Source organism: Neolamprologus multifasciatus, chromosome 1 (genome assembly GCF_963576455.1).
Source record: "Neolamprologus multifasciatus chromosome 1, fNeoMul1.2, whole genome shotgun sequence".
Taxonomy (NCBI): Eukaryota; Metazoa; Chordata; class Actinopteri; order Cichliformes; family Cichlidae; genus Neolamprologus; species Neolamprologus multifasciatus.
Genome location: NC_140439.1, coordinates 27,845,583 through 27,869,870, shown reverse-complemented (window position 1 = coordinate 27,869,870; position 24,288 = coordinate 27,845,583). Strand labels below are relative to the sequence as shown.

General features: G+C 41.4%; 2 protein-coding genes across 3 annotated transcripts in view; one reads left to right on the top strand and one right to left on the bottom strand.

The window, feature by feature from the left end:
* Positions 1–21,046, top strand: part of znf710b (zinc finger protein 710b) — a 30,773-nt gene extending 9,727 nt beyond the window's left edge. Inside the window, exons 1-5 of one of the 2 annotated variants that reach the window (XM_085167898.1) lie at positions 1,169–9,222; positions 10,668–12,239; positions 14,932–15,123; positions 15,448–15,619; positions 16,918–21,046. In XM_085167898.1, coding sequence (XP_085024024.1) covers positions 9,178–9,222; positions 10,668–12,239; positions 14,932–15,123; positions 15,448–15,619; positions 16,918–17,099 — 2,163 coding nt within the window. In that variant the 5' untranslated portion in view covers positions 1,169–9,177 and the 3' untranslated portion in view covers positions 17,100–21,046. Of the gene's footprint in view, positions 1–1,168; positions 9,223–10,667; positions 12,240–14,931; positions 15,124–15,447; positions 15,620–16,917 lie in introns of those variants that run through there. The other variant, XM_085167907.1, reaches the window with a different exon arrangement.
* On the bottom strand, positions 20,142–24,105 carry LOC146525916 (isocitrate dehydrogenase [NADP], mitochondrial-like). The gene is made up of 11 exons (XM_085167958.1): positions 23,744–24,105; positions 22,912–23,003; positions 22,631–22,796; positions 22,338–22,498; positions 22,099–22,242; positions 21,833–21,969; positions 21,366–21,517; positions 21,118–21,230; positions 20,918–21,015; positions 20,729–20,821; positions 20,142–20,616 (listed from the first exon to the last, which is right to left on the bottom strand). Exons 1-11 carry the CDS (start codon positions 23,862–23,864, stop codon positions 20,532–20,534), a joined length of 1,362 nt encoding a protein of 453 aa, XP_085024084.1. The 5' UTR covers positions 23,865–24,105; the 3' UTR covers positions 20,142–20,531.
* Positions 24,106–24,288: the final 183 nt, after the last annotated feature.

Sequence of the window (24,288 nt, the reverse complement as noted above, 5' to 3'; positions counted from 1 at the left end):
CAACGTATTTACTTGTATAAGATCAGTGAGCAAGGACCAGCAACATAGTGTGTTGTCTTTGCAGGGTGCCAAAAACTGCAGTTTTGTGAGATGCCATGGGCGTCTAAAAGATGTACACAATGTGTCCTCTAGTTTGATGCCCATGGTGATATTGGAAAGCAAGAGTTCAAGATCAAGTGATGGTGCTGGAGATTAGGAGTTTTTTCATTTTGCACTTTGTTTCTTTACATTGGCTCTCACTGGTTGGTTAGGTTTAAACACCAAAGCTAAGTGGTTAAGTTTGGGAAAAGATTCTGGTCTGTGTTCTGTTTGCATATCAAATGAATAATGTTTATCTGGTGCTTTTAGATGTTTTGGCAAGTGGCCCTTTTTAAGTGTTCCTATTTGATGTTGGGAATGAGACCCATGTTACTATTGTGAAAAATCAAGATTTTGGAACCTTTTTATTTTTGAACTAATGCTGATACCAGTGACACTTTTTGTGATATGTTACTCATTTTAAAATTTCTCCTACAAAATAACTTGGTACTTCTCCGTTAAGGTTTTTTTTTTTTTTTTTTTTTTTTTTTTTTATTTACGTGATTTTCCACACCAGACCAGCTGCCTCGGTCGCTGTCTAATCGTGTCTGCCATGTTGATTTTATAGTGTTTACGTGCTGCGATTTATTTTATTTATTTTTTTAAATGGTTATGTCAGACTATTATTACTTATGGTTACATAACCAAATCCAAACAGATAATTCAGATTCCTCTTGTTCTAAAAGTTCTACTTTATTTTTCTACACTTCCCCGTGCAGACAAAAATACACAAACAACAAAAAGATGGTCAAACAGATATTCATACTCCGTGTACCTTACTGCCTTAATATCACTTCAGTTTATAATGTTAGCACATAGCAATTATTATTCCTGGATAAACACTTGTGCTGAAGAATGTAATGCAAAAAGTAGAGGTTCATAATTCTCTCAGGTTAGACATGATGCACAGCCTTGGTTTTAATGTGATCTACACTTTTGGTGATTTTATTTTTAATTTTATTCAACAAAACAAACATTTGCAGCATTTAAAAAAAAAAAAAAAAAAAAATTTCTTTGCATTGTTTCTTAAGTCAGGCAGTTTCATGGTATATCACACTATTATTATTAATGTTATTTTGGCAAAAGTGAGCTTTTTTTTTTTGGTAGGTTTACACTATTATTTTTCTTTTAGGACAATACAGAAAATGTAACATTTTAATGTCATAAAAAAGAAATGAAACATTAAAAAAAACATGCTAGTTTGAGTTGGTGGCGGTTTCTAAGACCATGAACCTCAGTGGTTTGCATGCATTATTTAGCTATAATTGCTAGACAGAATATGGGAACGGCTAAGGAAGACCTCACTCTGCACAGCTTGTGTGTCTGACCATCATTTACTAAATATTGTCACACATCGATACTACCTTCTTTGTCTCTTATCCATTCTTTCTGTGGGTTAGTTGCCCCCTCCCTCCTTAATTTTGAATCCTTCCCTCTCCCTTAATTGTTGGTAAAAATAGCATGTGACTTTTGAATTCTGCCATCTGTTGGACTGAACATCAGTTATAGATTTACTTGTGTACCATTTTCCTTCAAATAGGAAAATGATTTTGAATTTTCCACCTGTTGAATAAACGTAAGTCGCTGCTTGTATGAATCTTCTGTCATGGCCCTCGTCTCAAGTTTAGTTCAGCTCTGCTTTTTCTTCATCCAAAAAACCCAAAACTGCATTACTGAAAACCAGTAAAATATGTGGCTTTACATTTTAGGTGGGGAGAAGCTATAGAACAGAGCCAGCTGTAGCACTTCTCACAGCACTGAGCAATCCATCCATGTCAATTATGCTCTCATTCTGATACCCCCACCCCCATTCCAAATAAATTAACACTCCTGGCAGCAACTTTCACAGCTACATCAGGCACAAAATAAGGCATGCTTCTTATTAAATATGGTGCATTTAGCAGTAAATTGCCTGCCACAAATATTTGAAAATCATGTATTATTTATTTAAATACTCTCCTGCCCAAACTTTGCATTCTCATAACTGTGACAGTCGCTTCAGTGCATTTGGGCATCACTACACCTATGCATACAATCAAAGCGATAAGCAGTCCACTCATGGTGACAAAAATTTGGCTATAGATCCAGTCCTTATGACGCTACATGCTGTCATGGGGTACAAGGTAGGTTACACCACAGACAGGTCGCCAGTCTGTCACGGGGCTTGAGGTTGGATATGACACTCCCATCCATCCATAAAGCCACTTTCTGTTTCCTCATGTGTTGACTAAACACTTGTTAGTGTGTCCACAGGAGAGCTGTGAAGTGTAGCTTTGTAACAAACTCAATTTTTGGACACAGATTATTCTGTTATCAGGAAAATTGCAGTTATTAGCCTATGTTGTCTGTTCCTCACCTGGTTCCCTGTGGATATGGGTGAGTTTTGATCACAGGTAAATGAGGTCACGTGTCTTCTTTTTAACCATAAAAAACATTTCTAGTCTTGGTCACAAGATATTTTGGTTGATCTCTGCTCTCTTTTCTTCATCTGTTCTTTAATGTTATTGAAAGCAGCAGCAGAGCTCCTCTCAGCTGTTAGCACACCCTCATGCTACATGTCTAGCCAGTCACTTGAGATGTAATTGTTGTTGTGTTGTATTTTGTTTTGTAACATATGGTTAGAATTATGTGCAATTCATACAGGTTCCTTTCAGTACCCTTCACAGTGCTCCATTTAATCCACTCACTGATATAACGGTATCTGAGAAATGTATATCATGGATTTGAGTACATTTCGTATACCGCTCCGCAGTACTGCGTAAAGACCTTTTTAGTAAGGGCTGTGAACACATCATGGCATACCTGGATGGAGCTGTTTTTACCCGACAGTGATTAACACAGGTGATAACTGCTGTCGGAATATTGTGGTACTGTGTGTGTTTGTGTGGCCTTGTGAACACCAACATGCCATTCTTTTTCTTCTTTTGCTGCAGCCATGTTTGTGAAACCACAAAACAGAGTGAGATGGGTTTTGTGCTCGTTCTCCCTCACTCGCTCCCTGTTTTTTTTTCTACCTCTTTTCTGTTTTTCTCTTTCCAGCTCTCTTCCCCTCCCCCTATTTCTGTTCCTCTTTCCTCCTCTCTCTCTTTCATTCTCCCTCCCTCCTTGTCTCTCTCTCTCTTGCTCTTTCTTTTCTTCTCTCGCTCTGGGTTTCCATCATACTTTACCCCTCCCTCTCCTTTTTGCCTCTCTTTCTTTCTCTCTTCCTCTCTCACGTTGCACACTGCCCCTCCCTCTCTCACTCTTTCTCGCTCTCACGTTGCTCCCTGCCCCATCTCTCTCTCGCTCTCCCCCCCCCCTCCCCAATCTTTTCTCTGTCTCGCTCTTCTGTCTCTCCCTCTCTTTCTCTTGCCTCTCTTCCTCTCCCTCTACATCCTCCCCTCCCCCACTGGTGCCTCTCATTTTCTCTCTCTCCTCTCTCACTCCACCATTTCACTCACTCACTCACTCCCCCTCCCATCCCTGTTCTCTTTATCTCCTCCCCTCCCTCCCCCTTCAATCCCTCTTTCATTCCATGCAATCATCTGTTCTTTCTCTCTCTCTCTCTGCTTCCTCTATTACGCCCCCATTTTGTCCTCTGCCATTTCCCTCTCTCCCTCTCTTTTTCCTCCATGTTCTTTCTCTTTTGTTGTTTACCACACTTCCATGACATTTATGATACAAACTTTATAAAAAAAACATTTTTTTTTTTCTATCACAGAAAGAACGAACCCATTAGGCAGGGGAACAATTATATTTCTAGAATAAAACCTACACCTTGAACACAATACTCTCCTTCCCAGTCACACACATTTCGCACATTATCTTCTTATTTCACTCGTCCATCTGTGGTGCCATTTACCGTACTCCTCTTCGCCTAGTTCCTGTAATGACCTGGCCCGAATCTACCATTTTTACCCCAAACATGGTAGTGGTTGCTTCTCTTCGGTAACATTCAACAAGTGGCTTACTTGCTAGACTCCAAAACAACCCCAACTGCCAGTCATCGTCCTCAATGGAACGTAAACTACATTAACCAGGTGCTTTCCTCACCAATCAGGTTTAGGGTGGCCTCATGAGATGATGTGCTCAGCCATTGATGGTTTGCTGTGGTTTTATTGCATGTACGGGACAACTGATCTGTTTTTGTTTATATAGGAGGAGGATATATTTGAGTACGTAGAAGCTATTTTAGTCTGCACCGGTTCTTTTTTTGTACATGAACGACATGTAGTGTTTGTCAAAGTTTAGAGGAGGAGTATTATTCTGACCTGGCTAAATCATCAGAATAAAACCTGTGTTAGAAAGCATATTAAAAACAAATGTTCAAACAATAATCCTGTTTACATAACCTCTCAGACAGTACACGTAGTAGTGGTAATAATAATTTTATTTTGGCACTTTTCAATACACTCAAGGTCACCTTACAGCATGAAATTAACAACAAAAGTAATATTAGGAGAAATTTAAAATCCTGAATGTAAAACATATTAAAAAACAAACAAACATGATTATAGTTGATATGCTGATCTGAACAGGTAAGTGTTCTGTGATTGAAACTGTCAGAGTCCAGCTGATAGAGGCAAAGCGATGCTGTGTTCCAAAGACGAGGCGAACCTCAGCTTCTGGCACCCGTGGTGTTAAGTCTGATACATGGAACAGTCAGTAGAGTGGCTGAGCTGAGTATATGAAGGAGTGTGAGGATGAAGAAGGTCTGAGACACTGGGGTTGTCAAGTCATTAAGCACTTTGAAAGTGAGGAGAAGAATCTTGTATTGGATGCATTGGCGAATGGGGAGCCAATGAAGCTGGGTGAGATTATGTGTAATGTGATCGGTGAACTTGGTGCAGTTGATGATTCTTGCTGCAGAGTTATGTACCATTTGGAACCAATTAAGCAATTCTTTGGGGAGCCCGGAGAGAATGGCATAGAGGGAATAATCCAAATGAAAGGTGACCAGGGAACTTGTGTGCTGAGTTGAGAAAGAAACAAGTGTAGTTTCCAAATGTTACATAGGTGGAAGAAGGCTGAACCTGAGACATTATTGGAGAGGGAATAGGCTGAACCTGAGAGGAAGCGTATTGTCCAAGATTATTCCAAGACTTTTGACACTTTTTACAAAATTGTGGACTTAAGAACCACCTATAGAAACAACAAAAAATAGACTTTTGATCAATTTAGGATCATTTCACTTTTATTGATGTCTAGTTTGAGCTGATTGATTATTTTCCCAGTGGTGATGGCCTGTAGGTCATGGCGAGGATAGAAGGGGGAAGAGAGGTGTTGGGTTTTGCAGAAATACAAAGCTGTTTGTCGTCAGCATAAAAATTAAACTGTATTGTGAGATGATGGGGGGGGGGGAATATTTTCAAGATAAAGAAGATAAATTCATAATTTGCACAGAAAGATATCTGAGGGATACCGTGTGTGACAGAGGCTGATGAAAAGCCTTATTTATTTTTTAAGTCTTGCCTTGAAAAAACCTTTTATGTCAGAAAGTCTCCTTGATTCCAATATTGAGCAGTTGTTGGCCAATATTGGAATGCGAAATGTAAAAAGTGGCACTGAGGTCAAAGAGGAGGAGGGTATTAAGAAAGCAGGTTTCTAGTGTGAGGAGATCAGTGGTGATTTAAACAAGCTGCTCCAAATATGTCTAGAATGGAATTGAAATGGCTTGGGTGGGTCTGAAGATGTGATGCCTCTATGCTTTCCAAAAATCAGGAAATGGATGATAGGCTGGAAATGGCCCTATAGTTATTAAGGTTGTTGGAGTTAGATGATGAGCATGTTAATTTAAGTTTTAAAATCTGCTATGACTTTACAGCTCGTGGCTCAAATCGGTCAACAACCGCATCAGTTTCCTTCTTACTGGATCTTTGGTTCTCGCTCTCTGTTTTGTTTTGTTTTTTTCTTTTTTCTTTTTAAATTAATGAGATGAAAATCACTATTTGTTTTTACGGTAGGAAAGGTATTGGTTTAAATACACATTGCTTTAGTAAGAACACAGCTGTAGTTAGTGTAGCTACCAGTATTAACTAATTTGACAGCACTGTTATAAGTACATTTGCCAAAGTATCATATCATCATATCATCGTAGGTAAGATGCATTAAAATTCTTAAAATCAAAGCTTGTGGATCCACAGATTTGCAGCAGCAATGTGGAGTTGAGATCACTGCTAGCAAATATAGCCATGGCTCTTCAGTGGCTCTCTGACAGGCTCTGTAGGTCAAAGGCAGAGAGATCTGTCCAGTCCATGTTTGGCTCTGTCCCACCTTTTGTGTCTTTTATGTGAATATAGCCAGATCCACATCAAGTCTGGATGCAGTTGAGACAGACACCTGGCAGGATACATGGGAGAAGCCACGTTTGGTCAGATTTCACTTCCTGCTGCCGTTTGATTTTGTCTTTGGAAACTGCGACTGTTGCTGAACAGGAAAAAAAAGTGTTCATTCGTTCTTGAGAATGCAGCTTGCACAAGAGGTTGGAAGATGCAGACTCTGTAACTCTTCCCCAAGTGTTTTGGCATTTCCAAATCTACATACCTTTGTGTTGTATATGTACTGCATCCTTTTTCATTTGTAAGTTTATTTGGCTTCACGGTTTGGTTTCTTATTATTTCAGGTCACAATTTCTCCTTAAGCATGTCTCCCTGCCTCTGACCATCTTGCTTTTAAATGCTTGAACTGTGAACAGGGCCCAAGAGAGTAGGAGTTCTAGCTGAAGCAGAAGTCACACCCCTCTGCATTTTGTAAAACTGCATTCAGAAATAATCCATTTAGTTTGTTCTTCATAGACAAATATATATCGCTAATACTTTTCTTTGCATATGTAAAGCCAAAGTCAAGTAATTTTAAAGTAACTGATGGTTTTGTTTAAGTTTAAATGAGCAACACGATCTTGCATTAATTCTTACTGTGGAAAAAGGATGCAAAATGCAGGGCAGGATGGATCTGTGCTGTAAATAGTATTGGTGGATAGTTCAATAATTATCTGAACCAAAAAATCTAGTATTGGTCAGGCATCAGAAGTTATATCAAAGCTAAACTACAGGCATGAAAAAGGGTAACACTTTAGGTTTTCATAAAAAACACAGTAGCTGTACTTGGAGTGGTAAATGGTAAATGGCCTGTATTTGTATAGCGCTTTACTAGTCCCTAAGGACCCCAAAGCGCTTTACACTTTCAGTCATCCACCCATTCACACACACATTCACGGCAAACTACATTGTAGCCACAGCCACCCTGGGGCGCACTGACAGAGGCGAGGCTGCCGGACACTGGCGCCAGCGGACCCTCTGACCACCACCAGTAGGCAACGGGTGAAGTGTCCTGCCCAAGGACACAACGATCGAGACTGTCCGAGCCGGGGCTCGAACTGGCAACCTTCCGATTACAAGACGACCTGCCAACTCTTGAGCCACGATCGCCCCAGTGAACTCAGATCGTCTCTGTAGACGTGTTCTGCGACAGGGGGGTGATGTGCGATTGATCTGATTGAAGGAAAGATTGTCACTTTTTATGGAAATGAATGTTGTGTACCCACAGTATGTTTTAGAGCAAACACTGCTTTGGCTCAAACACTCATTAATAATGTCTTCCAGTGTCTACAATTACAGTCATCTGTTGATTTATTTTTGGCAGCATCCACTGACTCACTCATGAGATTTTTGCATATTTTAAAATTTAAATAAATTCTTGGAAAAATGATTAAGTGATTGACAGACCCGTTTGTGTCTGTGATCAGAGTTTGATTGACAAAAACAGTGAGGTTGGTACCTTAGGCCCACTATTTTAGCCCTTTACTTGAATCAGTAAAATAACAGATTAACAGATCTCTAATAGTTTTTTGAGTCCTCAGTCTTCGTGGACTAATACACCAGTACAAAGTATTTCCTGCAAAGTGCATACAAGACACTATGCTGAATGTAGGTTTTTATATGTCTGTCGCCCTTTTTCTCATTTCGCTTCATAATTTGCAGCTTTTGCGTTGTCTCGCTTTCATCATTGGCAGGATATGCATGACCATTGTGGACCGTGAGGCCACCGTCTCGCCGCTCAATATCTATCTGATCTCTCCATGCATCCCATTTCACTGGAGGTGCGGTGGTCATCAGATGACGTGAAAAGAGATGAAAGTTCTTTACACTTGAACTTTGACGTTTCCTCAGGCGTCAATCAGCAGCTCATTTTGTGTGTGTGTGTGTGTGTGCATGTGTGTGTGATCCATGGGTCTGTTTGATGCATCATTTCAAGTAGAATAATATCTCCGTGCTATTCTTTTACTTTTCATTGCTTCTTTTACCGCATTCTGCTCCCATCCCCCCCGTCTCCTTTCTTTTTCTCTCTCTCTTTCTGTCTCCCCCCTCCCCTCTCTTTTCCTTGAGTATTCTTTCCTTTCAGTCTCTCCTCCTGCCCCCCCCCCCCCGCCCCATCCATTTGCTCATCTCCTTGTCAGTCACCTTCCATCTCTTTCTTTCTCTCACCGTCTCTCTTCTTTCTCCTCTCTCATGTAACACGCTCGCATCCGAGACTGTGCACGAAACAATCTTCCAACACTTTCCCGTACTCGTAAACCTCACTTGATCAATGAGAGAGTGAAAAGATACAGAGGGGAAGGCGCAGGGATGCATGGATGAAACACAGAGAAGAACTCAGCAGCAGATACAGGAAGAGAGACGGACAGGGATGTGCAGAAACAAAGATGAAGAATGACACACAAAGAAAGAAGAAAGGAGGGCGAGTTGCTTTGGCGGAGCCATAATTTCAGACGGCTATGATGCTGATTTTGTTTTTGTTGTTGGTGTGTGCGTCTTGTGACTTTGAGGTGACTTAACCTATTGATTACTGGACTGTCAAGGAACCTTGTGCATCAGTGCTGCGCCTGTGTATGCGCGTGTTTTTAAACCTACTGGCCACACGTGCTCATTTGGCTGCAAGAATATTTGGTTTGTTTAGTGTCTGCTCTGTGTTTGCGCTGGTGCGACCAGACTCGCTACCGAAACTGTGCTGAAGACTAAAGAGAAGGAGGCGGAGGGTAGCGTTAGCCCCGCCTCCTCACATCCCTCACGTATAAATAGGAGGCAAACATAGTCTATTCTCACTCAACACTCGCACTGAAGAATGAGGTCCTTGAAGCACCTGAAACCTCACAGCAGGAGGAGCGTGGTGAGTTCACTGGCTCTCGCTCGTAGCATGTTAAGTGGTAGTTTGCTGAGGTGGTGGGCAACGTGGGTTTGATCCCGGCAAAGCTGAAATAATACAGATAGAAAACTGCCATCAGAGATGCTTTGATTGTATCTGGTTTTCTTTTGTTTGTAAAGTTCCTTTCTGTGGAGTCTTTTTTATTCTAAATGAAGAGCTTCCACTTGCATTAACTTATCGCAATCTCTGTTTGAGCTTTTTTTCAAAAAAAATCTTTTTCCCAAACTCTTCTTCGGTGTCATCTTTTTGTCTTCTTCACTTTTTGTTTTTATCTTTCATTGAGTGTCTGGCTTTCATTTTGGCATTTTCCTTTCTCCTTCTGTCTCCTGGTTGCTCACTGCCTCTCCCTCCCTCCCTTTCCCTCTGTCTCTACATGTCTTTCTTTTTCTTTCTTCCTCTTGCTCTCTTTTGCCTGCTGCCTCACACTCACCCTCTCACTCTTTCACTCAGCCCTCTCCTCCTCCCCCTCCCTCTCTTATGTGTGTGTCTCTCTCTCAGCCTTCCTCCTTCCCTCCTGCCCACCCCCCCTTCTCCTTATCTCTCCTTCACTCTCTCTTTACCTTACATTTTCTCCCTTTTTTTCTTTTTTCCTCTCCCTCCTCCCTTTCACTAGACTCTTGCATGCTCTAAGCTCTCACTCGCTCACTCTTTTTCCTGCTTCTCTCCCTCCCTCCCTCCATCTCTGTCTCTGCTTCTGTTCTCACTCTGCTCTCCAGTGTTTTTGTCTTATCTCGTGCTTTTCCATTCTTTTTTCATTTCTTAATCTTTCTCAGTTTTCATGCTATTCTGTTTTTTTTCTTGCACTTGAATGTGTGTTTGTGTGGAGATCAGTAGGCCATCTAATCCACCACCACACACACACACACACACACACACACACACACACACACACACACACACACACACACACACACACACACACACACACACACACATCATGCATGGTTAGCACGTTGGATTAGGATGCTGTCTTTCATTTTTCCTGTCTCTCCAGATCTGAAGGTTTGTTTTTGGACACTGTTCATTCAGGTTGACTACTTGTACTAGGAAGAGTGATTTGGGGATAGATTTGCCTCAGTGGGAGGAAATGTTGTCTGCTTTTGCGCATCCTTTCTAGTGATGTAAAAAAACAGCTCCTGAAAATCAAAATTGTTCCCTTACCTTTTCCCCTCTCTGTCAGCAACTAGCTCAAAGAATCTGATCAGATGAGTCTCACCACCTTTTCTTCTTCAGTAGCTCATTTTTAATGGAGTGGAGGATGGTGCACAGTAGTTCACATTGAAAACATAACTTCCTGCCTTTATAAAAATTTACACTGAGCTTGATTTGTTCCCCTCTATAACACTTGGCAATAAAAAACATTAAAATGCTGATCTCTTTACAAATGGTTTGTCTCTTTCCTGTTCCAGGAGGAGGCGAGCCGGCGCCTGGGTAGATGTGAGCCCAAGGTAATGGCCAGGCTGGTGGACATAGGCACACAGACAGATCCAGTAGTTGTGCTGTCCTTGGCCCAGGCCGCCGTGCTAGGTCTCATCTCCCAGAATGAAGTATTCGGAGCTACAATTGCACCAAACGGCTTCTACACTGGTGAACCAAAAGAGTCCCCTGCACCCCCAGTAGACGGAGTTGACTACGAGTACGCAGACCAACTTATCGGCGCCAACGGAGATTATCTTGGAGAAAACTTGGGAGAAGACGGTCAGATGCAACCAAGCTGCAGCCAGCGGAGGTGGCAGCAGGGGCCGCCTCAGCATCCGGATGGGAAAATGGTGGTCCCTGATCGTCATGGCCTTCAAGCAGGTGACATGTCCTCTTCCCACGTGAAAGGGGAAGGGATGAACTCTGGAATGTCCTCCTGTGTCCACATGCTGAACAATATGGCTCCCAGAGGTGGTCTGGTTCAAGTAGATCCGGCCACCCTGAGAGGCACCAACAAGAACTGTGCAGAATGTGAGCGGGAAGCTACAAACCAGCAGCAAGCCAACACACATGTCCACCCTCCTCCCCCCCAGGTGGCCCACAGGGGACCGGAGCAGGGCCACAGAGGACTGCAGGGCCAGCGCCCGATGGGGGGCCACGGTCGAGGTGGTAGAGAGGATGAAGAAGAGGTAGAACACCAGGGGAACACAATGATGAAACCCACACAGCAGGAGGAAGCTATCAGCAGCTACTTCCAGACCAGTGAAGTGGGAAGCTACGATTCTACAGAGATGGGAATGGGGGGCGAGTATGAAGACGGCAGCCAGAGTATGATGTGGACAGACGGGAGTGCGGCAGGGCAGCATCCCCAGCCTCCACATCCCCAGCCTCCACGTAGACACGGTGGCCGTAGAGTAGACCGGCTAGATATCAATATCCAGATTGATGAATCCTACTGCGTAGACGTGGGAGATGGTTTGAAACGCTGGAAGTGTCGCATGTGTGATAAATCCTACACCTCTAAGTATAACCTGGTCACACACATCCTGGGCCACAACGGCATCAAACCGCATGCCTGTCCACATTGCGGAAAGCTTTTCAAGCAGCCCAGTCACCTCCAAACCCATCTGCTAACCCACCAAGGTACGCGGCCTCACAAGTGCACAGTCTGCAAGAAGGGCTTCACCCAGACCAGTCACCTGAAGCGACACATGCTGCAACACACCGACGTAAAGCCCTACAGCTGCCGCTTCTGCCGCCGTGGCTTCGCCTATCCCAGCGAACTGCGAGCGCACGAGGTGAAGCACGAACGAGGCCGCTGCCATGTGTGCTCGCAATGTGGCATGGAGTTCCCCACCTATGCTCACCTCAAACGCCACCAGACCAGCCACCAGGGCCCCCACACCTTCCAGTGCACCGAGTGTAATAAGTCTTTCGCCTACCGTAGCCAGCTCCAGAACCACCTCCTGAAGCACCAGAGCCCGAGGCCTTACACCTGCTCCCAGTGCGGCCTGGAGTTTGTGCAACTCCACCACCTACGTCAACACTCGCTCACCCATAAGGTATCTGACTGCTCAAGTTGCACACATGCTGTAAATGTTACCTGTAGATCAGTATTTAGCAGAGGGTTTTTTTTTCTTTTGGCTTGCACGAAAATATTGAATGCTTTGATTCTCTTTTTTTTTTAATAGAGAGTCAAAACAAACGAACAAAAAAAAGATCATTTGCATCTGCAGTTCATATATAATTCACCTTAAGCCTTGGGTGTAGTTAACAGATACGAGCATCCACCTATCTGGCATCGTTTGTTGTCTTTGTCAGATTCATCTTGTTACAAAAACGTATGATTTTTAAGGTCATAATAGAATCAACGTATCAGTCTAATATAAGGAATTTAGCACCTGGATTTAGTATGCTTATAAAAAAATAACAGCTGGTAGAGGCTCCAGCCCCCACCTGCAACCACGAATTGGATAAGTGCAAGAAAAAAAGATGGATGGATGGGAAAAAAGAAACTATTCCATCAACTTGGTAATGTTGGACTTTTCTGTGTGGCTTTTTTTTTTCATTCATTTGAAATTTTTAATAATGTAGTGCCAACAAGTCATGATGAGGAAATGTATTTTTTTTTTTTATATCGAGTCACTTTAAGTGGTTAATTGCCCAGTGAATAGAATAAACTCCAGGTGGGTCATAGAAACAAGAAGAAAATTGAGTTTCTAGCCTTGAATATTTTTTTTTTTTAATGGCAACAAAACCAAGTCTGAGTTGTTAAACAAATAGTATCAATTCTCATGTAAAATATGTTTTTGTTGATGCCATTTTCCCTGTGCAAATGCTGAGAAATCTTTGCAAAGGCTTCATCAGCAGTTAGAAACACAGTACTTAATCAAAATGGTGAAAAATCAAAGGAAATTAGAAGCATAGTGGAATTATCTGGCAAATGTTGCATTTTTGGAAAGACCTTCAATCTCCTTGTCACGCTTTTTCAACCGTTGCTGTTTTCCACACTTTCACACAGGTGGGGAAGAGAGAGATGAGGATGCGTCGGATTACCTTTTGCTTGTATTTGTGATCATTCTTGGTTATTCTAAAATCAGTTCCTTTTGAACAAGACTTTTTTTTTTCCCGCCCCAACTTTTAGTCATGCCTAGTGGGTGAAGGAATAGAAGATAGCTGACAGATAGAAAACCCACACGGTGACAAATGAAAATGCTGTGTTGCTAGGGACGGGCTCAAATGTGCTTTCTACTGGGGGAACAAAAATCCAAAGCCACGTTCATCATCAAACTGAAAGTGATGAGAGCAGTGAATGTTCTCAGTGGAGAGAGAATATTCTCTTTTGTGGCTTGTTTGAGCTGGTTGTCTGTTCACTGCTCCCCCTGGTGGATAACGGCAGTTCAACCCATTTGCCGTGCAGACAGTGGGCGGACGGACAGTCTGCCAGATTTGTCTGCTTATACAAACACTGTCTCTCGACCCGCTAGTGTCCCGTAATACATATTTGTTCCTCGCAAGAGCCTTGAATCCGCTCATTCAGTCGCAGGTGTTTGTCTACTGACACTGACTGCAGAGTGGAGTGCAGGAGGCAGCAGCACAATCATTGAGACAGGCCTCAAGGCCTTAGATGACAGTTGTCTGCTCCTGTGACCCACTGCATGTGTTTGAGAACGTTACAGCAGCTGAATAAAGATGATACAAAGGGCCTTTTTCCTGTATTCTAGTGATCTCCTTTGGTACACCTAAAATGGCTGCCATTTGATATGGTTGGAGGAATGAGCAATAACTTGCAGGCAGGATTAAAATATTGCCCTGACACTGTATGCAGGATGGTGACTCTTTGGCCACCCTGTTTTACATGAATGTTAGACTCTTGCTGTTGTTTTTGTAGGTAAAGTTGTATAATTTAGTTACAGTTGAGCATATTCATCCAGCTCTTATATATTTTTACATTAGTGGATGTTTGCATGAGGTCAGCGTATGCACAGGTAATCCTTGTGAGCCAAAACTCAGGCTAAATGTTGTTTCAGACAGATACTCTTGGATCTGTATCAGCGAGAGCCGATATCTTTACTTAGGTCATCTTAAGCACACAGCTCTGTCTGTGAGCACCAAAGCCCCGCCCACCTGCTCTGTGACCCTTCTGTTTACAAGGGCCAGCAAATCGGAAGAAGCGGCTTGTTTCAGACGCTGGCTATCAGCACCAAAGTCCAGCGTGAGATAAATTTAAATAGTTTTGTATTACGACACATACAAAGCTATTTTATTATAGTCCAAGAATAACATTATTAGGCTTGAATAGCATAGGAGCATAATAGGTTCTCTCTCAGCCACATTAACCTTTTTTTTTCTTTAGCTGATATTAAAAGTGTTAAAAAATATGCTGTAATTTTTCTTTCCTTTGGTAAAAATTTAAGGAAATTTTGTCACAATGCAGATTTAAAGATAGCCTGGAATGTGACACTCACACTGAATCTAAAGACATGTGTCTGCGTGCTCAGGTTTGGGTGTGTTATGACTTGGAAAAGCAGTGAGCTTTTAGACCCCACACGTTCAGATTAATCAGTATATCTGCCAACGTCTCACACTCTTGGAGGCAAACAGAACAGCTATTGTTGTATTTTATTTACAATTTTATTGTACAGCACTTTGGTCAGCCTTGGTTGTTTTTAAATGTGCTTTATAAATAAACTTGACTTGACTTGACTTGACTATTTGACTGATGGACCTTTGTCTTCTCTTTGCACTCTGCAGGGGATGAAAGGCCACAAGTGTGACGTGTGTTCCCGAGAGTTCACCCTGTCTGCCAACCTGAAGAGGCATATGCTCATCCACAACAGCGTCAGGCCCTTCCAGTGTCACGTTTGCTTCAAGAGCTTCATCCAGAAACAGACCCTCAAGACCCACATGATCGTCCACCTGCCTGTGAAGCCATTCAAATGCAAGGTGCGTATTTTAACTCCAGACTGATAGCAGAGTGTGCAGGGCTGTTTAATTAACTGGCGTGAAATTAGTTGTGATGATGCATTTTTAGTTTCTATCGATTTAATTTAACGTAATAGGATTATGGGGAAAGAAAGTGCTCCTAGAAAGCATCTCATAAGCGTCTTATAACCTGATATCAGTACGTTTTCTAAAATTAAATGAGAAGAAAATCCCAGACACGAGAGGCCACTATCGCCAGGCAGGATGCTTTTATCACATCTGGTATACGTTTTTTCTCTGTTTATATCAGTGCACCTAAATTATTATTGTATACTTTTTTTCCAGGTTTGTGGCAAGTCTTTCAACCGAATGTATAACCTTCTGGGTCACATGCATCTCCATGCTGGCAGTAAGCCCTTCAAGTGTCCTTACTGCACCAGTAAGTTCAACCTGAAAGGAAACCTCAGCAGGCACATGAAGGTCAAACACGGCATGGATGTCTCACCAGAAGGACAAGGTTAGGCTCACTTGGATCCTTATATTAAAAATGGCCAAACTTTCATATGTCATAGAACAACAAAAATGTTGCACCTTTTTTACAGTTATTTTTGCAGCTAATATTGGATAATAATTTACAGATAAGCACATTAGCCAGGTGTTTTATACTGTTTCAAAAGTGGATGTTTGCAGAAGGTTCAGTTAATGACATCAGTGCAAGTACAAGTAATCCCATATGAGCCAAAGCTCAGGCTTCACACAGCTCCCAGTGCTGTTCCAAACAGTCTTTTTCCTACTCTTGAATCTGTGTCAGTGAGAGCAGATATCCCTAAAATGGTCATCTCAGACACACAGCTGTGGCTGTGAGCACTTAAGTCCCACACACCTCTTGTTCAGACCTTCTGTTTGCATCAGGCCACAAGTCAGAGGAAAGTTGACTAAAAGCAAGAAGATCTGAAACAGGTTTTTTCAAATGTGGGGGACACCAAAGCTCAGTGTAAGATAAATGAGGATTATTTTAAACTGAATGCAAAGAAGAAGTAGAAATATGGAGCTGAAAGTGAGCTTTATGCATTCTACCCATCTGTCCAACCACCTATTAATCTTCCATTTATACAAAGTCAGCTCATGGTGGCAGCAGGCATTTTAAATGTCCTCCCTAGCAACACTTTCCAGTTCCTGTTGGCGTGTCCTGAGTCATTCCCAAGCCAAATGAGGTATATAATGTCTCCACTGATGTCTGCGTCTACCCTGGGATCTCTTCCCAGTTGGGTGAGACCAAGCAACCTCCAGTGGCTTATTTAATACTTCCTCCACAGTCTGTCTCTAAGGTTAGGGAAGCTCGTTTTAGCCGCATGTATTTGCAACTTTATTTGGTCATCAGCCAGATCATGACCATAGGAGAGGGTTAGAACATGGACCGATCGGTTCAGTCTAAACAGTTAACTTTTGGCCCAACTCTCTGTTCACCATAACAGTCGGGTACAATTCCTGCATTACTGGTGTCACCATACCAATCCAGTGCTCAAACTGACACTATGCTATTTTGTTTTTCTTCTTTTTGCTGTAGACATGTAATATTTGACTCATTTCTGCTTGTTTCTACTTGTTTTGAGTCTAAGACATAAGATAAATTCACTGATGCAATACGTTTGCAAGGCTGAGATCCTTACATTGTCCAGGATTAGCTCGGAAGTGCTAAAAACCTCACTTTTCTAATAGATGGGAGTTGGCTGGATGAGCGTCATGCCATGTACTTAATGATCTTTCCTTATGTTGTCAGGCCAATGTCAGTCAATGCCTTTTTGTATTTTCCAGAAGTTCTTCCAGAAATGGACAGCCAGGGGGAATATGAAGGACAGAACTTCACCTTTACAGCACCGGACAGTATGGACAATGGTGGCTCCCAAAACCTCACTAAACTCACTACGGCAAACATGGAGGACATGGAGGAGTATTACAATTTTGGAAAGGATACAAGCAGCTACACTACACCTTGAGTGGTGATGGACCAGAAAACTTTCTTCCTTTTTTTGTTTCTGAAGGCAGAAGGAAATTACAGAATTGTTGTTGAGACTTTGGGAGACTCTGGGAAAAGGGGTTTTCATTTAGTTTTGGCCTCCTTCCAGAAGCGCCAGACTTGGCGGACTATGATGGGAGGCCAGGGAGGAGGAGGAGGAGTGCTTCAAAGGAGACTTTTCAACTCTGTTGCTTATAACCGAGACACTAAAACAGTTGACACGGTGTGAAGCTCTTCTTTTGGGATAACTACTCTTACCGGCTCAGACTCTCACTGGTGGACAGTGACATCTGTATGTTGTGTGTATGTATCAGTTATTTGAAGAGGAAAAAAAAGAAAAAAGTTGCAGTTGCAGAGCCATTGGTTACATTTAATGTGATAGAAATTTGTTTGCCATTTTTGTCATTCACAACCAATGTATACCCTCATATTTTTGACTGAAAGTGCCAGATAGAGACATTTTGCAACTAAGCTTCCACAGTGTCAGCTATTTACTCACTGTATATCGAAGTTTTGATACATAGTCACAACATATTCATAGGTTTGAATGCTCTTAGTTAACAACTCCTAATTGTAGTTGCCCGTTCCTGCCTATTCCTCATTTGAAAGTTCAGACAGGTCTATCTTTAAGTGCATTTGTACTTTTTGCACATGACATTGTAGCCTTTTTTTTTTCTTTAAAAAAAAAAAAATCTTACTAGGGCACCGACTACCAAAGTTGCTACTGTCTCATGTCGGCTACAACCAGAAAACAAAACTGCCGGCATGTAAAGCCCTCTCACTGTACAAATGATTCTGCAACATGCAGTGTGTTTACCCATCTTTTTTGTTTCACATGGTTTAGCTTTGCATTAATAATCTATCCCGTGTAGTGAATATACTGCTCTAGGTTTTGAATTACTGAGTGAACAGAACAAAAAGCACTTTTTCATCGAAACCTGTCATTTTTTCTGTGAAGGCGGTCTTCAGTAAGAGTGAATTCATTTGCCTCAAGGAAGAAGAGCTGGGGATGGAAGATCAAATCTTCCGACCCCTTATAAAGGCAATATTATTAAACATAGTTATGCTTTTTCAATCTTGTTTTGTTTTGTTTTGTTTTTTCTAAACTGCTGTTTACCTAAAATGGATATTTCATGGTTGTCAGTTCAAATACGAGTTGCAGAATGAGCAGTTTGAGCAGAGAATCAGCAGTTTGGGTTTTTATTTGTCGTTTGTAGTTTCAGCACTCTTAAATCCAGGGCTGGGTCCACTTTACTTTTAATTCAATTTATTCAGAAATATTTTCCCCATCATGGGGAAAGTAGCATGAAAAACAAGAGATGACACAAACCGAACCTGTGAATTTAAAAGATGAAAATAAATTATTTGGAAGTCGTGCTTGCTTAGATTTCGAAATGATTGAATTAAAAGTGGACTGACACAGGTCCTGCCACTCAGAAATTCTGTTTAGGGGAAGATGGATAACTCCCCCTGTCCTGCCATGCAGGTCAGCCTTGATATGCACACTAAGCCAGAGGAATGGTCTACTAGTTCTTTTTTTGAGATGAGAAATATTAAACTGAGACCTCATGGAAATTGACCATGAATTATTTAATAAAGGTTCTCTAGTTTAAGTGATGAAGACTGGTGTTTTAATCCATCACTATCTGGGGGATAATCCTTACGATCTTTTAGTGATACACTCACTTTTTGTGTACGACCTCAACAAATTTGACATTGTTTTATCATTATATCTCCAAATTTAGTTGGATTGCCACGAAAGTTGGTACGCGATACATTTTGGATCAGTATTACTGTGATTTGTTGCTGAAGAACAAGCAAATTTGAATATTGATGGAGCATTTTAATTTTCTTGGTCTGCTGCATGGATGCTTTTGGCTTGGGACCAGAGAGCACATTTTGGGTTAAACCTGAGGTCTTTAACTCCCAGTAGAGCTTATGGACTGGTCAGCTGCTTCATGGGTGCTTTAAACTTCCATAAGAGCAAGATTGATCAATTTTGCTCAGAGATATAGCTCTTTTATTGCTGACGATGAAGTTCAGTTTTGGGTTAAGTTTTTTAAGACTTTCAATGGGAAGTTTTAAAGAGAGGTGAGATTAATCTAAATGTCAATGATCAAGAATTGTGTTCATTTTCTTTCTTTCTGCCTTGTAACAATTGGGGTAGAAAGAGCAAGAATCTACCATATTTTCTGACTAGTGTTTAGATCTGTTAATGTCTGACCACATTTTAAATACCAAAAATATTTTTGAATATGTCTGAATGCTCATGTTTCTTTAAATTTTGCAGTTTTAGATGAACAACCAGGCCTGGGATAAATCCTTTCCTTCCTTAGGGATACATATAGATTCTTATACAGGATGAAAAGAGAGCAATGGTGAACACAAATGAGGACAACCATGGCTGGGAGGTTAATTCAGGTAATGTGATTGGCGGTCTACCTGACATGAAATTGGACATGGAATTTTCCACTGCAGCAAACCTCAATTATTCTGTATTACAAACAGGAACAAACACTAAACGCAGTCTGCAGGTGCATTTTAGCCAAGGATCAGTTTAAGATTGGAACAGTGAACCAGTTAACCCAGTTTTCTTTTCCTTTACAGAAATATTCATAATAAGCACTAACATAATGCATAGATGTTACAGCAACCGACTGGATGACTGTGACCATGTCGACATCTGCTGGTCATACACCGTGGCTGCCAGCACAGCTAAAAGCTTTGCCAAAACTCCCATCAGGCTTGGCCCCCTGCTGGTACAACACTACTCAGCATTATGCACTGCGGGGTGCATATGATGGCTACAAAATGAGCATACAGCACCGCATGAATGCACTGCTGGACAGGAGCTCATATGAGCAAGTGCATGAAATTAAAATGTGCAATAGAAATGCATGTGGTGGCTTTTCCTCAAATTATTCTGTACAGTCTGTGCTGAGAAGTGGTTTTTTTCTGTCCCGGGATAAAAGCACCAACCTGACAAATGAACAGAAAAAGGCAACTCCACACACACGAAGTGTAATTAAATGACAATTTCTTTTTATAGTCATGCTGATTAAGTACAATGTGACGTTAACATAATGATATCCAAATTTTGCTATTCCCTTAAGGTATTCTCTAATTTAATGAGAAAGCCTGAAACTTCTTTAAAATGTCCATAATAAATTAATATTACCATTAATAATTAATTATAAAATTTACTAATTTGTACAAATGTGGCAATAGGAAAAGGCAAACAAAACAAATATACAAATTTTAAATAAAGGCATGTATTGCGGAGCAGCTTCAAAACTGGATACAAAGATTCATACAAACAGGGTAAAATGTTATTTAAACAAATCTAGAAACAGTTTTTGCCAATTTTTTTGCTACATTAACAAAAATCTTCATATTGTCTTCTAAATGTTATTCAGTTGCCGAGAGCTTTATCGAGGTTGGTCTTGATGGCATCAAGGAAGTCTGTTGTGTTGACATAGTGTTCATTTACCTTGCAGCTACAATGGAGAGGGTAGACAGTAATTAGTTGACATTATAAAGTGTGTATTTATGTGTAAATATTAGAAAAAAAATCTACAATATGAATTATAAATGAAAATGTAATCTCACTTGGCCAAGCCATGGATGCAGCCTGCAAGATCCTTGGTCATTATACCATTTTCCACCGTTTCCACACAGACTTTTTCCAAAGTTTGGCAGAACCTGGAATTTGTAGTGCAATAGCAGTTAAAATGATGTAAAACTGTATAAATATATAATATATGTCAAATGAGTAGATGACACTAATAAGATATGTACTTTATCACATCAGGATTCTCATCCAGTTTGCCTCTGTGCACCAGCCCTCTGGTCCAAGCAAATATGCTTGCAATGGGGTTGGTACTGGTTGGTTTTCCCTGTAGAGCAATGTTAGCGTTGGTCATTTAACTCCCTGTAACCCATAACCTAACATATAGTCAAAGCTCTGAGTCTTTTCAGATTGATTCAGTGGCCCTTACTATCTGGTGTTCACGGTAGTGCCTGGTGACAGTGCCATGGGCAGCCTCAGCCTCGATGGTTTTACCGTCGGGACACACAAGCACTGATGTCATGAGACCCAGAGAACCAAAGCCTGGTACAAACAGAAACATGGCATTAGAAGGAAATCACATCAGCATGAAATCACGAAAACATGAACATCACGTCCAAATAATGCAACATTGGGAGCTCTGCAAACATACTCATTGTCCAACCATAGTCTACTTACCCTGAGCCAGAATGTCTGACTGCACATCTCCATCATAATTCTTGCAAGCCCAAACAAATCCTCCAGAGGACTTCAGGACCTGGGCCACCATGTCGTCAATGAGACGGTGCTCATACCAGATCTTCAGCTTGTCAAACTGTGGCTTGTAGTTTCTAAAGGAAAACAAAGAGAAATTCAGCGGCTTTGTAGATGTTAAACAACCAACAATAAAACATTTTGATGGCTCAGTGAAGAATGTTTTCCTCTAGCATCAGAAACAGCACCAGGTCTAATACTCTACTGCTGTGTGTCTTACCCCAGCTGGTTACCCCAGCGACATGTACTGCACATTTCAGCTTATGGCCATGATGAATCTGATGAATGGCACAAGCTGAAACATGGGGGTTTCAATGAAATTAAGAACCTCCAAAGCAGGTGTAGCTTTCTCAGATACCTCTGCTCTGCTCTCTTTTTAAAGTACATCTTACTTCTCAAAGATGTCCTGGAAGATGTCTTTAAAGCGGCCATCGTAGGCCTTGAGGATCGTGTTCTTGGTGCTCATGTATAGGGGCCACTTCTTCTGGATGGCATACTGGAAGCAGCTGTGAGCAAATCCACTGATGGACTGAGCAAAGAAAACATAGCACTTGCATGATAAATAGCATCATAGAACATTAAATTAAAAACAAGGAGAGTACCCCAAAGTATCTCATCTTTCTCATGTAACCAAACCTATAAAGAAAGTTACTATTACCTCATCAGTGTTGTACATTCCCATCCCACAACCTCCTGCTGGGAAGTCATACACCTCCCACTCCTGCTTTGTGCTTCCATTAGCTGGGGTAAAAACAATCTTAAACTTGCCAGGCTGGTTAATGACAAAGTCCGTGGCCCTGTACTGTGAGACAGTCAGACACTGGTATGTGAGTCTGCTCTGCTTTAAGTTTGGACAGAAAGAGAAGATGCACATTTGTCTTGTTGTTTTTTGTTTACCTGATCTCCAAAAGCATGCCTGCCAATTGTTATGGGTTGTGTCCATCCAGGAACAAGACGGGGAATGTTTTTGCAAAGGATTGGCTCACGGAAAACTGTGCCACCTAAGATGTTCCTGATGGTCCCGTTGGGACTCTTCCACATCTTCTTTAGTTTAAACTCTGAGGAGAAAATATAATAAACACATATAATAAGCACAAGAAGGTATTAATTTGTGTAAATATAATAGAATTAAAATGCACTAAAATACCTCTAATTCTAATGAAGTTAAAACAAGTCTGAGTCTAACTTACCCTCAACTCTGGCCTCATCAGGGGTGATGGTGGCACATTTGACAGCCACGTTGTATTTTATAGTCGCCAGAGCAGAATCTATGGTGACCTGGTCATTCGTCTGGTCTCTGTAGGGCAGACCCAGGTCGAAATACTTCAGCTCAACATCCACATTGGGCAGGATGAGCTGTGCAAGATGTCAATGTGTTAATTGCCTGAGGATAATTTGGCACAGAAACCACAAAAATGCATACATGCAGAGTTACGAGGAAACATTTTGAATGTGCTAGTGTTTGATTTACCTTCTCTTTAATGAACTCCCATATGATGCGAGTCATCTCATCACCATCCATTTCCACGACTGGCTGGTCCACTTTGATACGTTTTGTTGCATCTAAAAAAAAAAATTTAAGTTATATTACTGTTGTATTAAAACCGTAAGAGTCTGAAAATGACAGGGGAAACGAAAGGTTAAGTTTGCACACTTGTGTAAATAAAAGGTAAAATTGTTTTCGACGTTAGGAGTTTATTCACAGCTTTGTATTATCCAAGTCTTCCAATTCGTGTCACTTTCGGGTAGCCAGCCATTGAGCCCTGAATATCTCTGAGCCGACTAGGCTTACTTTTATCATCTGAGACACCTGCATATCGTTTTTACATTACTGGCAGCTGGGTTTCACTGAGGCAGTGACCTTCGGATTATAAGAGTGCTCTGATATCATTTATTACCTGTCAAGCCCTTTTTGTACCTGACAACTAAAGTAGCAAAGCAGGCTGGCACCAAACTTACTTATACACATTATTTCTCATTTTTATTGTTTTTACGTTAGAATACAAACTCTTTATATTTTATTCAGCATGACCACACTGGCTTTTCTTTACGTTATTACCTTATTTATTTGTCATTTTGTAATAATGAAACACCTCTGAATCACTTTTCGTGTAATCTTACAATGTATGACTCACCCATGGATACTTGCCAAACAGTAACATCGACTCACCTGTTTCTATCATTTCCATGTTTCCAGTCACTCGCTATAACTTATGACTCTGCCACACTGTTCATCTCATGTAACCACATTAATGTTATGAGCAGTTCATTCTGAGTCATTATGTTGTCGACGGTAAACTTACAGTTTCTCTGTTGCAGTCTGTGATGGCAGACGGCGGCCGGTGAGACCACTGCGGGGTTTTGCGACAGCGCAGCGGCGGTACTCCTCGACACCGTAGTCAGAGCTTTAAGGTATCCCGCCATGTATACTAGTGGTTACTTAGCGTCAGCGACTGGTCCACTGGGACTATAGCTTCTTCCTAATGAATGGACGTAAGGCCTGTAGAACCCGGTAAACTGATGACGCTGGACGTCGGCGCTAATAACTTCCACCCACGTCAGCTTGGAGAAAGACCGCTTCGCCCCGATTGGCCAGTGGAGCCGGGGTGTTGTGCCAAAAACTGATTTCCAATGTTTCCTGCACTGGTTCAAGTTCACTTCAGCTCTTCTTCCTATTTCCTCATTTGAAACACAGTAGTAGAATGCAGTATACACGCTCCATGTGTATGTAATGTGGGGTTTTTCCACATTAAAAGTCCAAACGTAACCCGCATAAACAGCTAATGTACAGTGTAAACATCTATGTATTCTCATTTCTTTGAATGCGGAACTTCTTTAAAGAATAATA